The 21286-nt window shown below is 42.8% G+C and overlaps 1 protein-coding gene across 1 annotated transcript in view; it reads right to left on the minus strand.

The window, feature by feature from the left end:
- Positions 1–21286, minus strand: part of rigi (RNA sensor RIG-I) — an 82697-nt gene that overhangs the window by 47762 nt on the left and 13649 nt on the right. Inside the window, exons 4-7 of the mRNA XM_072258146.1 lie at positions 19868–20018; positions 17610–17708; positions 4566–4682; positions 845–998 (exon numbers count right to left, since the gene is read on the minus strand). Of these exons, the coding sequence (XP_072114247.1) occupies positions 845–998; positions 4566–4682; positions 17610–17708; positions 19868–20018 (521 nt within the window). The remainder of the gene's footprint in view (positions 1–844; positions 999–4565; positions 4683–17609; positions 17709–19867; positions 20019–21286) is intronic.

The raw sequence follows: 21286 nt of genomic DNA on the forward strand, positions 1-21286 counted from the left end.
CAGTGGAGGCTGGTTTGATAGATTTAAACAGTCCAGTAACCTACATAGCATATGTATCTCTGGTGGAGCGGTGAGTGCAGACAGCAAGGCAGCCCAGGATTTTCCTGCAACACTAAAGGCCATAATCGAAAAGATTGAATATCCTCCCAAGCTTGTCTTCAATGTGGATGAAACACCAGCAAGAAACCTCACCACAAAATTTCCCATCACCACCCCTATCACACAACGAAACCTCACCACAAAATTCCTCAGCATCACCACGATCACACAAATCACGGACCAGTTCATCAATAATGACCCTGACCGGCAGTGAAGCAATAAGCAATAAGAGGTGTTCTCGACGTGATTTCCTGCGACCGAGAACTGCTTCCTGAAAGGAAACTTAAGAAAAGGCAGTCAAATCTCAATGCCTGCTAGTAAAAGAACTAAAGTCAGAGGACCCACACCATGGTCCCTTCTCTAAGATGTGACCAGCACCCATTTCCCTCTGCAGCTGCTGTGATGTGTTGCTGCCCAACTGATGTACTGGTTAGGCCTACTTGCCTGTTTGTTACTCCGCCAATTACTATATATACATAAAATAATATAGCACATATCTTGTGTTTGATTTTTTGAAAGGCATACATGTCCATTTACGTAATGTTATGACACCGCATAGCGCTGATTTACATAGTGCTCCACCTCCCAGGTACGCATCCTCAGTGTTAAACGGGGTCTGAGTGTAGTCCAGGCTTTATGTTCTTTGCCAACATAATAGGAAAGTATTTACAGTCATAACAGAAAAGGAGAAACAACGGATACATCAATCAACAAGCTGTTGAGATGTGGCCATTTCTGGTCATACCTGGTGTTCTTGAAGTGATTCTTAAACAATTCCAACTGCTGCTGAAAGATAGGAACCGTTGTAGCCATGAAGGCAACTTTACGCTTCTCCCCTTCAAAACTCTCCATGAGATGGCTTTCAGCAATGTGCAGGGCAACAATAGTTTTCCCAGACCCTTCAGAAAGTAATGGAAAAAGACTTTTATTTCATCTGAACACTATTCTTGATTAGAGTCCGGAGCACAAAGCAAAATGCTGGAGGAACTATCAGAAGGGAAGCTCTTAGTGCTGCCTGTCCTTTCCCACCAAAGATGCTGGCTGAGCCATCTTTCCAGCGTGGCCACACTCTCGTGCAAACATGTGAGTCACATACCTCGTTTATAGATAAGGGCCAGTGACAATCTCCTCCCCACTAAGCCGCTGGGCAGGTTCTTCCAGAATTACGGCAAAGAATTCCACATGCATACAGCAATGACTAAATTTGCAAATCTTGGAGAGAACTGATAGTGGATATGTTGGAAGGGCCTGAAGAAACACTCCCAGTTAAGAAGACACAATCATTATCCCAGTTGAGTGTGACTCTCAGTTCTGTTTCTTATACTGTATACATGATTGCCTTTCATTATCTAAAACAGCAATAAAGTTGCAGAGTAAATGTTTTCCTCTGGCATCATTTCAAAAAGAAATCTCTCCTTTTCAGGACTGGCCAATAAGTGCTCCATAAATACCCCAATATGGTCGCTCCAACAAAATGGCTGCTCAGGGGTATTGAGGGATGGGCAACAAATGGCAGCTTTCCCAACATTGTCCATACCACAAAATTTTGTAAAAGTTTGGTTTCAAGGACTCTGAGCAGGACAGCTATCCAATTTACCCAGTACCGCGGCCAGTAAACCATACAAAGTTCAAAGCAAATTTATTATCAAGGTCTCTACATGTCACTATATACTCCCCTGAGGTTAATTTTCATGTGGGCATTCACAGAAAATACAAGAAACAGAATGGCAATAATGAAAGCAGCGGACAAACAACCAAAGCGCAAAAGACAACAAACTGCAAATACAAAAAGAAAGAAAAACATCAGAAATATGCTGAATTAAAAGAGGAAATCAAAAGACTTTGGAACATGAACAAGGTATATATTGTCCTGATAGTGACTTCAACAACTGGTATCATCCCAAAGGCACTACACAATAGCATTAAACAAATTGGTCTACAAAGTAAGATCTATGTAAATCTTCAGAAAGCCACAATACTAGGCACCACTAGACTGGTCCGAAAGATCCTAGCAATTGACAAATGAGTGTGCTTGGCCACACCTGTTCCTCAGGTTTTACCAGCTTGAGATGGGAAAAAGTAAACAAAAAATAAAATAGATAAGCAATAAATATCGAGAATATGAGTTGAAGAGTCCTTGAATGTAAGTCCATACGTGTGGGAACATTTCAGTGATGGAGCGAGTGAAGTTATCTCCTCTGGTTCAAGAGCCTGATGGCTGAGGGATTTAAAGTTGCTGACCCTCTCCACCTCCAATTCCCCAATGAGGAATGGCTCATGGACATCTGGTTTCCTCCTCTTAAAGTCAATAATCAGCTCCTTGAACTTGCTGACATTGAAAACTTTAAATTCCTCGATGTTATCGTTTCAGAGGACCTCTCCTGGGCCCAGCATGTAAGGGCAATTACAAATGAAGTACAGCAGTGCCTCTACTTTCTTAGAAGTTTGTGAAGATCTGGCATGGTATCCAAAACTTTGACAACTTCTATGGATGTGTGAGGGAGAGGATATCGACTGGTTACATCATGGCTTGGTATGGAATCACTAATGCCCTTGGATGGAAAATCCTACAAAGGGTAATGGCTACAGTCCGGTTAAAGCCCTCCCCACCATTAAGCACATTTGCATGGAGTAGAGTCACAGGAAAGCAGCATCCATCATCAAGGACACCCGCTGTCCAGGGCATGCTGTCTTCTCGCAGCTGCCATCAGGAAGAAGGTACAGGAGTCTCAGGACGCTGTTGTGCAGAGGGACTTGGGAGTGCTTGTTCATGAATTCCAAAAAGTTGGCTTGCAGGTACAACAGGTTATTGAGAATGCAAATGGAATGTTGGCCTTCACTGCTAGAGGGATTGAACTCAAGAGCAGAGAGGTCATGCTGCAACTATACAGGCTACAGGTGAGGCCGCACCTTGAGTACTGCGTGCAGTTCTGATCTCCGTACTTAAGGAAGGATATACTGGCTTTGGAGGCAGTGTAGAGGAGGTTCACCAGGTTGATTCCAAGGATGAAGGGGTTAACCTATGAGGAGCGATTGAGTCATCTGGGAGTTCAGAAGAATGAGAGGGGATCTTATAGAAACATATAAAATTTTGAAAGGGATAGATAAGATAGTAGGAAAGTTGTTTCCATTGGTAGGTGAGACTAGGACTAGGGGACATTGCCTCAAGATTCAGGGGAGAAGATTTAGGACGGAGATGAGGAGAAACTATTTTTCCCCAGAGTGTGGTGAATCTGTGGAAACCTCTGCCCAGGAAGCAGTTGAGGCTTCCTCACTAAGTACATTTAAGAAACAGTTAGATAGGTTTTTACACAGTAAGTGAATTAAGGGTTATGGGGAAAAGTCAAGTAGATGGAGCTGAGTTTACGGAGAGATCAGCCATGATCTTATTGAATGGCGGGGCAGGCTCGATGGGCCGGATGGCCTATTCCTGCTCCTATTTCTTATGTTCTTAACCAACACTACCCGCTTCTAGAGAAGTTATTACCCCTCAACCATCAGGCTCTTGAACCAAAGGGGTAACGTCACTCAAGTTTATTTGCCCCATCACTGAACTGGTCCCAAAACCTGTGGACTCGCTTTCAAAGACTCTTCATCTCATGTTCTCAGTAATTTTGCTTATTTATTTATTATTATTTCATTTTTTACTTTCATCTTGTATTTGCACTCTTTGCTGCATTTTGCACGCTCTTTGCCCACCCTGTTGGTGCGGTCTTTCATTGATTCTGTTACGGTTATTTGATTTATTAAGTATGCCTGCAAGGAAATGAATGTCAGTGTTGTACACGGTGACATAGGTGTACTTTGATAACTAATTTACTTTGAGTGAAATGCTGTAGCCGTGGCACCCCTCAGCCACAGGGAGAAAAACATCAATTTTAAGAAATGTGTTAACAATCATTCTTTATGATACTTATTGCATTCCATGAAACAATTTCAACTTTCAGAAGTTCAAGTAAAAATAAAACTCTTAAGATGTGGTAGATGTCTTGATGCGCTCTGTAATCAGTCTTTCACTACATATTCACTTAAATCACACCCTTAACATATTACAAACAGTCCAAAGCCCCCAACATGTATGTTATCAAACAAAGTTTGGCAATGGCCATACTATGATGACAGATAAGGGTGGATTTTAGAAAATGAGCATCTATTAGCAGAATGTGTTACAGCACGAATTCCCGAGGTCAGGATCCCATTAATCTGTCCAAGGTGCAAATGTCAATGCTAAATGCTTATAGTAAACGTCAATTTTCTGGACTATATCTTTATTTGTTAATTAATGTTACTTTATGTGTTGTGTGCGAGTTATATATTCTGTGTTATGCACCTGGTCCGGAGGAACGTTGTGTTCGTTTGGCAGTATTCATGAATATGTTGAATGACAATAAACTGAACTTGAAATATTAAATAGAATGGCATACAAGATGCCTGACATTCAGATGATGTTATTGATTCTCTTGTACCTGTAGGAGCACAAATGATGGTGTTGTCCCCTGCTACTGCAGATTCTGCCAGCTCCACTTGATAAGCTCTCAATTCTAAATGCTTAGTGGCATCTGAATTTTGTTGGCTATAGTTTTCTATATAAAAAAGAACAAAACATAATAAGTTATTTATCAAGGAGGATCATTTCAATTTCAGAACACTAGCTTACACCTTCTGTAAAAATACAAGGGATTATACACGTGCTGTCTTGTCCTGCTTCAGGTAGCCTCAACCAAAAGTAAAAGTTTCCATATGGATCAGAATTTGGATGGTCTCTTAGATGAGCTCCAGAACCCCAAATTTCCCAAAGAGGTTATCGAAGTAGCCAGGGTTTACAATATATATATTTTTTACTCACCCAGGAAATCTTACAGATCTGGCACAGTGAGGTACTCATATCATGTGGCGGAGGACCTATTAGCCACAAGCGTGAATCAGCCAGGGGTGCTTTCCTTATCTGATAAAGGGTTCCCTTTAGTCCACAAGTGTGCTTGACCTGCTGCTTGCAACATTCTCAGATTTTAAAATACATATTCTTATATTTTATAAGCAGCCTCATCCCATGTTGCAGTGAAGGTAAAACCACACTATCCATACAATCTAATCATTCTCCCTAATTTTTCCGGGTGGACATTCCTCTGTCAAGAAAGAAACAAGCTCGTGAATGTGAAAGAAGGGTCTAGTGCTGTCCCGGTGTATATGATGAATAGCCTCTCCTCGGGCTTCAAGCTGGGTCCAGGTATCGATTATAATCACCATTTCAATGACAGCGATGATGTTCTAATGCAGCTCAAATGAAGCTGAAGAGAAAGGACATTATCTTTCGATTATGCACACAACAGCCTTTTGCGACAGTCTCCACCTTTTCAAACCGTAGTCTAGCCCTGTTTCTACAATAGCAGTTGCTGGCAATTACTCAACTTTTTACTCCATTTTTCCATTATCATTCGTTTTCAGTAACAGACACAAATCGCTGGAGGAACTCAACAAGTCAGGCAGCAACCGTGAAGAGGAACTAGCAGTTAATGATTTGGGCTAAGGTTCTTCATCAGGACTGGAAAGGAAGGGGGAGGGCAGCAGAACCCAGATTAACAACATGGGGGGGGGAGGAGAAGCAAAAGCTAGAAGGTGATAGGTGAAACCAGTTGAGGGGGAAAGGAGGGTGGCTGGGGAAAGGGGGATGAAGTAAGAAGCTGTGAGGACTACGTGGAAGATGTAGAGATAGGTGAAGAAGTCATAACCTAATAGGAGAGGATAGTGGACTATGTAAGAAGGGGAAGGAAGAGGGGAACCAGAGGGAGGTGATAGCAGCTGAGAAGAGAGGAAGGGGTGAGAGTGTATGCAGAATGGAAAAAGAGAGGAGGGAGAAGGAAATTATGGGATGATAGGGAAACCATCCTTCGCATGGTTTGTCAGCATGTCGTGCTGCGAGGGCTTGCGTGCACCCATGATACTGAGAGCTAAGCAATCGGCAGTGCATCTATGGGCGGGGTCTCCCATGATGGACAGGTCTCAGACTAAGACAAACCACCCACCTGGGCAGCAGCTGTATCTGTGCAGAAGAAAGGCCGGGCAATCTACTTCTGTATCTTGTCATGAAAACCTGACTGACAACTACAGTAAAACAAAAACAAAATATGATATAGTGCTGGAAGATGAACACAAATCTCAGAGTACAGCCAAGATGATTGATGCAGTTGGAATAAAGCCTTCAATTGCTGACGTTCCTGGACACAAATGAACATCAGAGGCTGCACAGATTTTAGGCACGTGGAATGTACACAGTATGAATCAAGGAGAGCTGGAGATGGTGAAAAATTACGTGCACACTTGCAAATAGACTGACTTGGAATCAGCAAGCTGTAGTGGACTGGCATGGGACACTTTCAATCCGATCAACACTGGATATACTTTCCCAGAAATGACAACTACAAGAAGAATGTCGTTGCATTCATAGTCAAGGAGAAACAGGCTGGAACTGTACTGAAATACAATGCACTCAGTGATCACCTAATTTCAATTCTTCCACGAGGAAGACCTATCAAGATTACCATCCTACAAATATATGCACCAACAACAGTTGCAGAGGAAGATGAAGTAGATCACTTCTATGAGTAAGTGCAGGCTGAACTGGATGGAACATGCAAACAAGATTGGAATGTAAAAGTTGGGAGTGGAAAGGATAGTCAAGTTGTCGGGAAATATGGACTGGGTACCAGAAATGAAGCTGGACGTTTAGTCGACTTCTGCAAAACCAACAACTTGTTCATCTCAAACACGTTTTTCCAATGACACTGGTGCAGACTGTACACTTGGATCTCTCCCAGCTGCATACACAGAAACCAAAAAGATTTTATCTGTGGAAGTCGGTGATGGAAAAGTCGACGAAAACAAAACCTGGAGCTGACTGTGGCTCAGACCACCAACCACTAATATGCAAGCTCAAAGTAAAGTTGAGGAAGCGCAAGCCTTTCACCAGAGTAGAAAAATGTGATCTTTAAAATATTCCACCAGAACTCAAAGACCGCCTAAACAATCGTTTCACTGCTTTAAACACAACCGATAGGACACCAGGGAGATTGTAGGAAAGTATCAAGAATACAGTACACAAAGAGTGTGAAAAGGCAAAAAAGCAGTAGAGACCAAAATGGATGAGTGAAGAAACTCCTGAAATTGCACAGGAAAGAAGCCAAAGTGAACGAGAAAAGGGCAGCAGTCACAGTTCTCAATCGAGCTTTCCAACGGTCCACTAGGTGAGACAAAGAAAACTGTGACAATAACTTGTGTGAGGAGTAGAAACAGAAAATAAGAAAGGAAGGACAAGATCAGTCTTCTTAAAGCTACAAGAATGGAAGAGAAAATTCCAGCCTCACGTGGGAATGCTGAAAGATGCACAAGGTGCCATGCTCAATGAATCTGAAAAGATCGAACAGTGATGGAAGGAATACTGTGAGTCATTACACCAGAAAGATCAACTGGATCAGGAATATTATGCTACATCTACAATCAGGAGCTGATGATGAAGAAGGAAGAAGTTGAAGCAGAACTTGTTCCCCTACCGAAGAACAAAGCACCTGGTGTTGATGGAATTCCAGATGAAATCAATCAGCTTCAAACCAGATGCATCTGCTGTAATACCGGTGACTCTCTGTCAGCTGATCAGGATGACAACATCATGGCCAAGTGAATGGAGGAAATCAGCGTTTTTACCAATTGAAGAAAGGTGATCCGAAAGAGTGTGAAAATTATCAAACAATCTCCTTCATTCCTCACACCAGCAAGATTTTTTACTAAAGATCATTCAGAAAAGACCTCAACCTTATTTAGAGCAGAAGCCTCCTGAAATGCAACAGGTTTCAGGAAAGGAAGGGGAACAAGATATATCATTGCAGATGTGAGATGGATTTTCGAGATGACAAAAAAAATACTAGAAGAACATCTATATGTGCTTTATTGACTACAGCAAGGTTTTCAACTGCATCAGTCACGACAAATTATGGATCACGTTAAGACATATGGCTGTACCAGAACATTTGATCGTTTTTATGTGCAATCTTTACATCAATCAAGCAGCAGAAGTTCCAATGAAACAAGGAGAAACAGAATGGTTCAGCTTCCATAATGGGGTATGATAAGGCTGTATTCTCTCCCCCTGCCCGTTTAAACAAATCTTTAGAGAAGCAGGAGTATATGAGGAGAATCGAGGGGTGAGACTTGGTGGCAGAATCCTCAATAACCTTCGTTATGCTGATGACACGACAATACTGGCTGAAAACGAAGAAGACCTGAAGCAACTGCTAATCAGCAACAAGGAACATAGCCTCAAGATGGGTCTGTACCCTAACCCAAAGAAGACTAAGATTATGACTACTGGCAGCACAACCAATTTCAATCTCGATGGAGAGGAAATTGAAGTGGTTGACACTTTCAACTTACTTGGTGCGATCAATGATTAACACCCAAGTGGTAAGCAGTTAGGAAATCCAACGAAGAATCATCCTTGGCAGAGCGGCCAAGAAGAATTTAGAGAAGATCCCCAGTAACAGGAGTCTGTCTCTACATACAAAGATTCGACTTGTGCAAGCAATGGTCTTCTCAACGACATTATATGGATGCTAAAGTTGAAAGGAAAAGAAGGAGGACAGGAAGCATATTGATGTCTTTGAACTGTGGTGCTGGGCAAAAATACTATGCATCTCGTGGACCTCTCACAGAACAAACAAATCAGTCCTCAACGAGATCAAACCAAGTCTCCCTCTGGAGGTTCAAATGACAAGACTCAATCTATCTTACTTTGGGCACATCATGCAAAGAAACAGCTGCCTGGAAAAGGATATCATGCTCGGCAAGGTGGAAGGACAATGGAAGAGAGGAAGGTCACCAATCGGATGGGACGCCGCGCCCCAGCGGCCTCAATGACTACAGACTGGTGGCATTGATCTCCCACATCATGAAGACCCTGGAGAGACTTGTTCTGGAGCTGCTCCAGCCTATGGTCAGGCCACACTTAGATCCCCTCCAGTTCATCTACCAGCCCCGACTAGGAGTTGAGGATGCCATCGTCTACCTGCTGAACCGTGTCTACGCCCACCTGGATAAGCCAGGAAGCACTGTGAGGGTCATGTTTTTTGACTTCTCCAGTGCGTTCAACACCATCCGCCCTGCTCTGCTGGGGGAGAAGCTGACAGCGATGCAGGTGGATGCTTCCCTGGTATCATGGATTCTTGATTACCTGACTGGCAGACCACAGTACGTGTGCTTGCAACACTGTGTGTCCGACAGAGTGATCAGCAGCACTGGGGCTCCACAGGGGACTGTCTTGTCTCCCTTTCTCTTCACCATTTACACCTCGGACTTCAACTACCGCACAGAGTCTTGTCATCCTCAGAAGTTTTCGGATGACTCTGCCATAGTTGAATGCATCAGCAAGGGAGATGAGGCTGAGTACAGGGCTACGGTAGGAAACGTTGTCACACGGTTTGAGCAGAATTATCTGCAGTTTAATGTGAAAAAGACTAAGGAGCTGGTGGTAGACCTGAGGACAGCTAAGGCACCGGTGACCCCTATTTCCATCTAGGGGGGTCAGTGTGGACATGGTGGAGGATTACAAATACCCGGGGATACTGTCTGTCTGTCTGTATCTTGTTTTACGGCGGTTGGCATCCAACTTAATGGTGCATTACCGCCACCCTCTGCTCCAGAATGTGCACTAGACATACATTCTAAATCCCTACACACACACACACACACACACACACACACACACACACACATACATATATATATATATATATATATATATATACACAAACCTACACTTCACCCCTCCTATCTTTGACCATCCTAGTATCCTAGTCCTGTTTATTCGTCATATTCTATAAAAAACCCCTGTACTCCTTAAAAATGCTAAAAATACCCGGACTTGTGCTCTCTCACCCATGCCCAGCAACCCTTTTAATGTGAATTCCTGCATCCCCAACTCCCTTAATTTATTTCTCATCATCTCTCTCTGTATCCCATACTTCCTGCAACACAAAACTACATGTTCTACTGACTCCTCTTCCTGACATTCCTCACACAATCCTGTCTGGTGTTTCCCTATCATTTTCAATGTTTTGTTTAATGCACAATGCCCCAGCCTTAACCTAGTCCACACAGTTTCCTCTCTTGTTTCCATTACCTACCCTAGTAACTGCAACACTTTTTTGTATTTGATATAAATGCCTTCCTTTCCCCTCCCTGTCCCATCTTTCTTGCCACATTCGGTTGACTTTTTCCCAGATTATACACTTAACCTCTGCTTTACTGATACTAATGTGCATTTCCACATTTTCTTTCTTTAACGCCCTCTTTGCCAACTCATCCACCCTCTCATTCCCCTTCACCCCTACATGTGCTGGAACCCATAGAAATTTTACCTGACCTCCCTGATTTGCAATTCTTGTAACTAACTGAAGGACTTCATAAAGTACATCTTGCCGACTGTTTGTGTGAAAAGACCTTAAACTTGCTAGAACTGAGGATGAATCTGAACATATCAATGCTTTGGCTTGTCTGGCTTTCTGCACCCATTGCAACGCAACCAACACTGCCAGCATCTCCACTGTAAACACCCCTAACTTATTAGATGTTCTTCTGCTGATTCCAATTTCTTTTGCTGGTATTACCACCCCAAACCCTGTCACTCCTGTTTCAGGTTCCTTCGCACCATCCGTATAAATGTGAGTATAATCACTATACTTTTCCATCACATGAAAGTTAAATGCATTTACCAAATCTGTTTTATATCTTTCTTTCCTTTTTACCTCTAACAAATGCCAGTCTATGTCAGGCCATACAAGCTTCCATGGAGCTACAACCGGATAAATTACTGAAGGGCTTATCCTCAGATCAAATACTCCACATTCTTTCGCGATATCATTCCCTACCCGACTAAAGGTATCCCTCTGAAACCTCCCATTTTCCCAGCACTCCTGCAACACACCTTTAGTAGGGTGAGAATCATTGTGCCCCTGCAAGTTAGCCCAGTAGTTTGCCATCAGTTGCATCCTTCTTAGTTCCAAAGGCATTATTCCCATTTCTACCTGTAGGGCTGACACTGGTGACGTTTTAAAAGCCCCACTGCACATTCTCAAGGCCTGAGCCTGAATCACATCCAGTTTCCTTATAAGAGACCTAGCTGCTGATCCATATACTATATTTCCATAATCCAATACAGATCTCACTAAAGCCACATACATTCTCTTCAAAGCTGAACAACTTGCTCCCCATTCCCTACCAGTCAAACATCTCATCACATTTATTACTTTTTTACATTTCTCCTCAACTTTCCTGATATGGTCTGCCCATGTTAATCGTGATTCAAATATAACTCCCAGAAATTTAAATGATGCAACCCTTTCTAATTCAACCCCATACATCTTTAACTTCTTCCCTACCTCAACCCTCTTCCTGGTAAAAAATACAGATTGAGTTTTGTCTACTGAAAATCTACATCCCCAATCATAACCCCACTCCACCACTTCATCAATTGCTTCTTGTAGTTTCCTGATTATATGGTCCATGTTCCTGCCTCTTTTCCACAAGGCCCCATCATCCGCAAACAGTGACCTACCTATATCCACTGGTACCTTTGTGAAGACATCATTGATCATAATCATGAAAAGTAATGGGCTAATCACACTACCTTGAGGTGTGCCATTTTCCACAATGTACTGTTTTGATAATTCTGATCCAATCCGAACTTGAATTTTTCTACCAAACAAAAAATCTTTAATCCAATTAAAAACTCTCCCACCAACCCCCATCTTGTGCAGTTTAATTAATAATCCTTCCTTCCACATCATAGCTTTTTCAATGTCATGGCTTTTTCAATGTCAAAGAACACTGCCACTACTGACTCTCTATTTGCCTGGGCCTTCCTTATTTCAGTCTCTAACATAATCACTGAGTCCATGGAATTCCTTCCCTTTCTAAAACCACTCTGATAACTTGCCAGCATTCCCCTTTTCTCAAGCTCATATGATAACCTTTCTGTTATCATCCTTTCCATTATCTTACATATACTTGCTGTTAATGCAATTGGTCTGTAGCTAGTGGGTTTTGACAGATCCTTGCCAGGCTTCCTTATTGGAATTACTACTGCTTCTTTCCATGCACTTGGTAATCTTCCCTCCTCCCACACTCTGTTATAAAAATGCAGCAACTTCAAGAGCGCTCCTTCTCCTAGATTTTTTAGCATTACAGAGCATATCAGATGTTTCCCTGGGGAGGTTGGTCTCAATCTCTTTATTGCTCTCACCATTTCTGCTAATGTAAATGGATCATCAATTATATCATCTGTTCCTTCCCTCCTGCTTAACACACCTGGGTGTTGGCTCATTATTCTTTCCCTTCTTCTTTTCCCTTCTTCAGACAAATTTTCTGAACTGTGTATCAGTACAAATGACTTGGCCATGACCTCAGCCTTATTCCTACTGGAGACTGCAGTTTCCTCCTCAGATATCATTACTGGATATTCCCATTTCCTTCTATCTCCTCCCATCCTCTTAATCATTCCCCATATCTCTCCCACAGGTGTTGTTCTTCCTACCTTGTCGCAAAAACTCCTCCAACTTGCCCTTTTAGCTTGACATATAATTCTTCTCACCACTGCCTGTGCTTTCTTATATTAAACCAAATGCTGCATATTATGGGTTCTTTTAACTAGCCTGAATGCTCTATTTCTGTTTTTTACAGCCTGACAACATTCCTCTGTCCACCATGGTACCAGTTTTCTATTCATCCTATTTTTACTCCTAGGTATAGATCCTTCTGCTGCCATGATAATTGCTGAAGTCACCTGACTGTTTAATTCATCTACATTTCCAGAAATATCAATCTTTATCAACCCTTCTTCACTCAACTTCTGGAACTTACCCCAATCAGCTTTTTCAAACACCCACTTTGGGGTTCCGCCACCTGGTCTTACTTCAACTCTCTCACCCACTGAACACAAAACCGGGTAGTGATCACTGCCTACTGTTGAAGCAGTCCAAACTCCCCAGTTACTAATGCCAGCCAAGGTATTAGACACTAACGTAATATCTAACACTGACTCAGTTCCTGTTGTTATATCTATCCTTGTGCCGCTACCATCATTCATACACACCAAATCCCTTTCTTCCATCAAATCTTCAATTACCTTTCCATTTGGATCTGTAATCTGATCCCCCCATATTGTGCTATGAGCATTGAAATCTGCACACCACACTACTTTATGTCTGTTTTGTCCTTGTATCTTTAATAGGCTGTCCAAATCCAACCTTTTACATGGATTGTAGTAGTTAATTATAACCACTCCCTCCCCTCTCTCCCACACTTCCACCACTATGTATTCCTGATCATCTCCTTTTTCCAGTACCCTATATGGTATACCTTGCTTGATTAACATAGCACAACCCCCTCCTCCCCCTAGATTTCTATCTTTCCTTATCATTGTATACCCATATACCACAAAGTCTAAAGTTGGTTTCAACCAAGTTTCCTGAATACACGCTACACCCGGTTTTACAACCATTTCTTTAATAAAGTGCTTGAATTCCTGGCTATTGGCCAGTAAGCTCCTTGCATTCCATTGTAAAAGAATCACCATAATTAGTATTAACCAACACATGACACTTCCTGGCTTGACTGATTACTGAGGTTCTCCCTCACTTCCTCCCATGTCAGTCCTACTAACCCTAAATGGTTTACTGCTGCTTTTACCACCAGCTGAATTTTGTCACTTTTTGACTTTACCTCAGCAGTACTATTAATCACTCCTGCAATGAATGTTACTAGAGCCTTTTTGTCTACATAAATCCTGTCATTTGTTCTTTGTTGCATCTCTCATATCCCTATTGCTCCCTGTTCATTAGGAGCATTATTCTGTTCTCTTGACATTCTTACAGCTTCTGCATAAGTGATCTTTCTTTTCACTCTTATTTCTTGAATTTTAGTCTCCCGTCTCACAACCTCACACCCACTATATGCAACATTATGAGCTCCTCCACAATTGCAGCATTTTGGTTGAACTCCTGTTCCGCACTTTCCATATTCATGATCACCCCCGCATCTAGCACATCTCCTCTGCCTTTTACAGTTTTTAGCCACGTGTCCAAACCTTTGACAATTATAGCACCTCAGTGGCTTTGGCACATACACCCTCACTGGGTAACTCATGAAACCCAGGAACACCTTCATTGGCACTCTTTCTTCTTCAAATTCAATCAATACTGATTCACTTTCCTTTTTCACTCCCTCCTTTGTTGTTTTCAGTCTTTGAACATTCATTACTTTCCCTCCTTTGATATTCCTCTTTATCTCCTCCATATTTATACTCATTGGTATCCCCGTGATCACTCCTTTACAACCACTGTTTTGTGCTCCCACCCTCCCAGTGTATTCCACCTTGCATTTTCCTATCTCTTTCAGCTTGAATGCTTTCTCAAGTTGTTCCTCATTCGCACATCTTACCAATAAGTCGCCATCATTAAGGACTTTTGCAAATACTATTTCCCCTATCTTATTTGTCAGAGTTGTTGTTAGCACAAACGGGTTAATTTTCTTCATATGTCCCTGAGCCTTCTCATTAAACCTAATTATGACAACACCTCCTCTCTGAGCTTGTTCACCTTCCTCACTTTCAGAGCTTTCTCCACTATCATTTCTTATTCTTTTATTCCCTTTGTCTTGGTTTTTATTCATCCGATCCCTCACTACCTCTTCATTCCCTTTATTTCTCCCTTCACAATAATCCACCTCTCCCCAGCTGCCTACCTCTGGTCCCAAGTCTCTATCCCTCTCCTTCTCCACTTTCTTTCCCTCAACCCCGCCTCTTATCTTGTCCGCCATTACCGGACCCACACGACCCCCTCCCAGCAATTTCCGTTCCTTCCCCATTCTCTTTCCCTCAACAGGTTCCAAACCACATTCACGCATCAAGCAAAACACAGCCAGCTTCCAGTCGAGCCAACTCAGCCACTCCCTTCTCAGACGCCAGAAGCCAAAAGCGCTCGCTGCCTTCTCCCCGAGCGGCCCGGGGCTCCGCAAGACCGATGCACCAACCTAGGTTATTTTCTGTTGATGATAATAATATCTTGATTCTGCAGTGAAATCACATGAGATTGCACGAACTGCTCAACTGCACGGTTGTTGATATGTAGCCCTAACAACAACGCACTTCCAGCAGGAAAACTACCTGGGGATACGAATTGACAATAAACTGGACTGGTCAAAGAACACCGAGGCTGTCTACAAGAAGGGTCAGAGCTGTCTCTATTTCCTGAGGAGACTGAGGTCCTTTAACATCTGTCCGACGATGCTGAGGATGTTCTACAAGTCTGTGGTGGCCAGTGCGATCATGTTTGCTGTTGTGTGCTGGGGCAGCAGGCTGAGGGTAGCAGACACCAACAGAATCAACAAGCTCATTTGTAAGGCCAGTGATGTTGTGGGGATAGAACTGGACTCTCCAACGGTGGTGTCTGAAAAGAGGATGCTGTCCAAGTTGCATGCCATCTTGGACAATGTCTCCCATCCACTACATAATGTACTGGGTGGGCACAGGAGTACATTCAGCCATTGACTCACTCCACCGAGATGCAGCACAGAGCGTCATAGGAAGTCATTCCTGCCTGTGGCCATCAAACTTTACAACTCCTCCCTTGGAGGGTCAGACATCCTGAGCCAATAGGCTGGTCCTGGGCTTATTTCCTGGCATAATTTACATATTACTATTTAATTATTTATGGTTTTATTACTATTTATTATTTATGGTGCAACTGTAATGAAAACCAATTTCCCCCGGGATCAATAAAGTATGACTATGACTATGAGGACAGCTATGAATGCAACATTATCAGCAATGAGCTGCCTTTGCGAGGATCGAAGCTCATTTCGGGTAACTACCCGTAGGGGCGCCATGAGTCGACGCCGACTCGATGGCGCTTAACAACAACAGAGAAATCATTACTCATGTCATCAGGGTGGATGCTATCCAGACACATGTAACATCAACTGTTTATTCCCCTCCATTGATGCTGCCTGGCTTCCTCAGTTTCTCCAGCAGTGCACTGCTCAAGATTTCCAGCATCTCTTGTGTTTACTGAGCAATTTCACCGTGGTTTTTCAGGTTTCTAATTTCAGATTCTAAACATCTGAACTATTGATGGAAGCAAAGACTGGGTGTAAGAATGAAACCCACCCCAGCTTTTATATCTATGTGTTCATTACATATTAACTTTTACATACTAAGTTATGGGGGACATTAGACAGGGGGAAAAACTCATTTAGTTCAACAAAACTGCGCCATTTTATGTTTGTGGAATCTTAACACTTGCAAAGCAAGTCTTGATAAACGCATACTGCGTGTGTTACAGTCTAACAACAACAATAATAATAATAAAGGGACACCTACTCCTTGACAACTCATTAGCGACTTTAAACTATAGCAATTCACACAATGATAGCACAGACAGCAGAAATTCAGCCTATTGAGCCTCTGGGCATATTTTGATGGAATAGTCCAATTAATTCCAATTGGAATTTATAACATTTTTCCTGATTTCTCATCCTACTTCAAGAATTTATCCATCCTTTGAAAGATATTGTTGAATTTTGTTCCCTGTCCCATTCAGACAGCTTGTTCTAGATCATCAGAACTCACTGAGTGTCACAAGTATGTTTCATCTTCCCACTAGTCCTTTGACTTCAGGTCATAATTTCATTAAAATCTAGAATACTCCAAGTGGCACAATCCCATTTATCCATCTTTGCACACGTAGATTCTCCCAAACTTGCTGAGTTCTACAATTTTAAAGTCTCTTCTCCTTGTTTTCAAACTTCTCATAGTTCTTTATCCTCCCACACCCTCTCACCCATTCCTGTAACAATCTGCACTATGACAACCCTCCAAAATCTGCAAGCTGCTCGAATTCTTTCCTCTGGATTATCTGCTTATTTAATCATTATATCATTAAAGACTGGGCATTTAATACTGTGTGTTGGGCTCACAATCTGAAGGTTGTGGGTTCGAGTCTCAGCCAAGGCAGCATGTTGTGTCTTTGAGCAAGGCACTTAACCAGACACTGCTCCAGTCCACCCAACTGAAAATGGGTACCAGCAAATGCTGGGGGTTACCTCGCGATAGACTGGCGTCCTATCCGGGGGGGAGTGGGGGGGGGGCGGAGTTTCGTACTCTCAGTCGCTTCACACCTGATGGGACAGAAATTTAATACTGTGGTGCTAAGCTTGGGAATTCCCATCCAGACAATTCTCATCACCTTAAAATCTGCTCTCCTGCCTAATCATGCAGATCTTCATGTGTTGATGTTTTGTTTCACATCCTTTCTAAGCTTTCGCTGCTATTGATGTTGGTACGCAGTTGACACCTGGAGTCACAAGGTTCTGACTGGTATGCTTGGGGCAAAAAACAGAAACTTCCTCTGCAGGGAACTAATCCACCAGCATACAATCACTGGAACAGCAATGGAGTTCATACTTACCCGTACTGTTGTCTGGTGCACTACAAGTGTCCATGTTTTCTGGTTCTTCGGAGTACTGGATGACAGACTCCATGGTTAAAGAGCTGTTAGATGCCTCATCTATGGAAAAGAGTCAAGAGTTACACAACAGTTTTATAGTCCCACCTTGGTTCTTACCAAATAACTATGGTGGTGAATTCTCTTCAATTCAAGTTTCAGGACATGACACAGCTGGCATGGCCAGCAATTACTGCCCACCCCGATTACCCTAGCACTCTGAAGTGAAAGCTATTTCAAAGGGCAGTCAAGGGTCTTGTTCTAGATCTGGCCAAACCACATGGAAAGTCAGCAGAACATCTTCCCCATTGGATAAAGAAGAGAAAGTAGAATTAGGCATAAACCCTATGGCCCTTTGGGCTGTTCCATCATACAACACAATTAGGTCTCATCATTAACAAGAGAAAACCTGCAAGTGCTGGAAATCTGAGCAACCCACACGAAATGCTGGAGGAGCTCAGCAGACCAGGCAGCATCTATGGAAAATAGTACAGCTGATGTTTCAGGCCAAGACCCTTCATCATTCAGGAGTCCTACTGAAGGGTCTCGGCCCCAAACGTCGACTGTACTCCTTTCCATAGATGCTGCCTGGGCTGTTGAGTTCCTCCAGCATTTTGTGTGTGTTTCTAGGGCTTATCATTGACTTTAATACCCTGTTCCCACTTCCTCCTCTACCCCATGATCATTTCCTAAATATATTCAATACTTTGGCTCCATTGCCTCAGGGATCGAGAGTTCCACAGGTTCACCATTCCATTGATGAAGAACTTTCTTACCCTGTATTCTGAGCTGGAAACTTGTGCTAATGCCTTTATGTTCATTTCAGTTTAGTTTCTGGTGTAAGTTATGTATAGTTTTAATTAAGTTAAGTTTATGTAAACTTATGTCTGTCATGTACTGTGCTGCTGCTGCAAAAACCTTCACAGCCTTTATACCCCAGGAATGCACGAGGACCACAACTTTGTCTTAGTTTGGAGGCGTGAGTGCCTCAATGATCTGGGGAGCTATGCTGCTGGAGTGAGGGCTTTATGCTTTGGCTCCTGGTAGGGTCACCCAGGCCAAACAGGTCAAAGGGTAGAGGCCAGACTAAGAGTGGTCCACTGGTCCTCTAGGTTCAAGAGTTTGGTTCAGAGCTAACAACCCTGACTGGTAAAACAAAATTGTTATGGACACAGCGACGAAGTATCTTTGTACATCTGAGCGTGATGGTATTCCTGAGTCTTCACCCAGGACTTGCGTGACTGTTAGTAGTGAAAACTGAGAAGAAGCTACTGACATGATGACGGGAGCTCTGACACCGCCAGAGACGGGGGACCTTCATTGCTGCCCTAAATGCCAGAGGCGTAACAGGCAATAAGTAAGTAAATAATCAGAGCAACTATGGCAACAAACTTAAACTTTTGTTCTAGAGTTCCCAGCTGCTGGAAAAGTCCTCCATGCATCTAATCTGTCTAGTTTTGTTAGAATGTTATAGGCCTCTAGAAAATCCCTTCTAACACTTCTAAACCCCAATGAATACAGGCATAATCAACCCAATCTCTCCTCATACATCAGCATTGCCATTCCAGAATCAGACTAGTGAACTTCCACTGTAAATCCTCCAAGGCAAGAACATCCTTTCTGTGCACAAAATTCCAAATGGGGTCTCAACAAGGCCTGATACATCTGCATCAAGTCAAGATTCCTGCTGTACTCAAATCGACTTGCAATGAAGGCCCACGGACATTTCCCCTACTTCACTGGCTCCTGGGGGTAAAGGGCAGAAATACCAGATTTCCAGCACTGTTTCTGTGAAGAACTTTTCTTACATTATTCCTGAATGGCATGGCTTTGATTTTAAAAGTTTGCCCCTTTGTTCTGGACCTGAGAAGTTTCTCTCTCTATTAACCCAAAAGTTAACCATTAAGTCACAGGCTAATCTGCCTACTGAACCAATGCAGAGCAATTCCATCGGTCCTCTCTGTTCGATTACGCCATGTCCATCCCCCTCCCTTAACTATTCTACTTGATGAAACCAGGGGACAAAACAAAAGCCCGTGCAGTCACAGGGAAAATGTACAAAGTCTGCACAAAGTTCATCATCCTACAGCAGCTAAATTAAATCGTTCCTTTAATTTTCTATTCCCAAAGTGACTGGAAAAAATACATTCCCATACTTTTAGTTGACATTACTCTTCTTTCTGACATCGATCACAAGGGTCCCAGTTACTTTTTGCTCTTACCAGAATCTGAAGATATAAGGGGTATCACTGCTTCATAGTTGCATCTGTCCATGGCTAAGCAGAACTCCTTGTAAAACTGCTGTTTATCTGACCTTCTCAAACACTCAAGTAACACCTCTGCTCCTGCAGTGTCACCCCTGCGTTCACAGACCTGTGCAAACATTTGACAAGTCAGTATCCTACGTTTTTATTTGGTCATTTACAAGAAGTGGGGCTGAAGGACTGGGAGGTGTTACAAAGGAAAAGTGGTTTGGGCTGCACTCCAGCTAGGTTACACAGTACAAAAGGCTGGTTATCTTTCTGTTGAGGTTCACCTCTCACATGCTAGCTGATGCTCTGTTTGGGCTTTGCCCAGACCATTCACCTCATGACCTCACCACAATCACGATCTGATGGTGGACCAGTGACTGAATCCCAGACATGAAGTGAGAGCCACAGTAATACCGAGGCCACGTCTGTCTGGGTGAGGGATCGAGGAGCCCTGGTAAAGCCAGGCATCATAGGAAATACATTTCAATGTTTGGACATGCCTCACAGAAAGAAGATTGACCTTGTTGGAGGACAAACATCCCAGCCCTAGAGTTCCTCTAGGGATATTTCTTGGCCAACTGTTTTCAGTGCCCTGTATTTTTCATCACTGAATCAAAACTGATGGCAGTCTTAACAAATGAAGCCTCTTGTGCTGGCATGCAGCAAGACCAAGCCAACATCTAAGCATGGGCTAAGAAACGGTAGTAACTTTCACATAACAGAAATGACAGGCAATGGTTTTCTTAAAGAGAGTTTAACCAACTATCCTTGACATTCAGTGCCTCTACCACCATGATCAGGAACTCAACTGGGCCAGTCACATACGTCCTGTAGCCACAGGTAGGTACCCTGTGGCAAATAACTCACTTGCTAACAGCTGAAAACTTTCCCAGCTTTTACAAGGCACAAGTCAGGAATATAGTGGTATATATTCCACTTGCCCAGATGAATCCAGTTCCATCATTTTATCATGTATCTCAACACTACCCAAGTCAAGATGACCCACTTGATGAGAATCCCATGAACCACCATTAGCTACACAGCAGTGGATCAACAAAGTGATTTGCTATTACACTGACAAAAAAACCAAAACTTGTGGTTTCTACTACGAAAGAAAAGGACAACAGGAGCATTGGTGGACCACTTACAGGTCCCCTTCCTGGCCACACATCATCCTGATTTAAAAGCATCGTCACTGGGTGTAAATCCTTGAACTACCTGCCAAATTGCACCAGGGAAGTACCTATCAGCAGAAAGGTTGCTTAGGTTCAAAGCAGTTACTCCTTGGGGGCAATAAATGTCAGCATCACCAGTGACATTGGGTACTGAGGCATCACAGTAGCATAGTGGTTAGCACAATGTATTACAATACAGGCGACTAGGGTTCAA

This window comes from Mobula birostris, chromosome 5, assembly GCF_030028105.1.
Source record: "Mobula birostris isolate sMobBir1 chromosome 5, sMobBir1.hap1, whole genome shotgun sequence".
NCBI lineage: Eukaryota > Metazoa > Chordata > Chondrichthyes > Myliobatiformes > Myliobatidae > Mobula > Mobula birostris.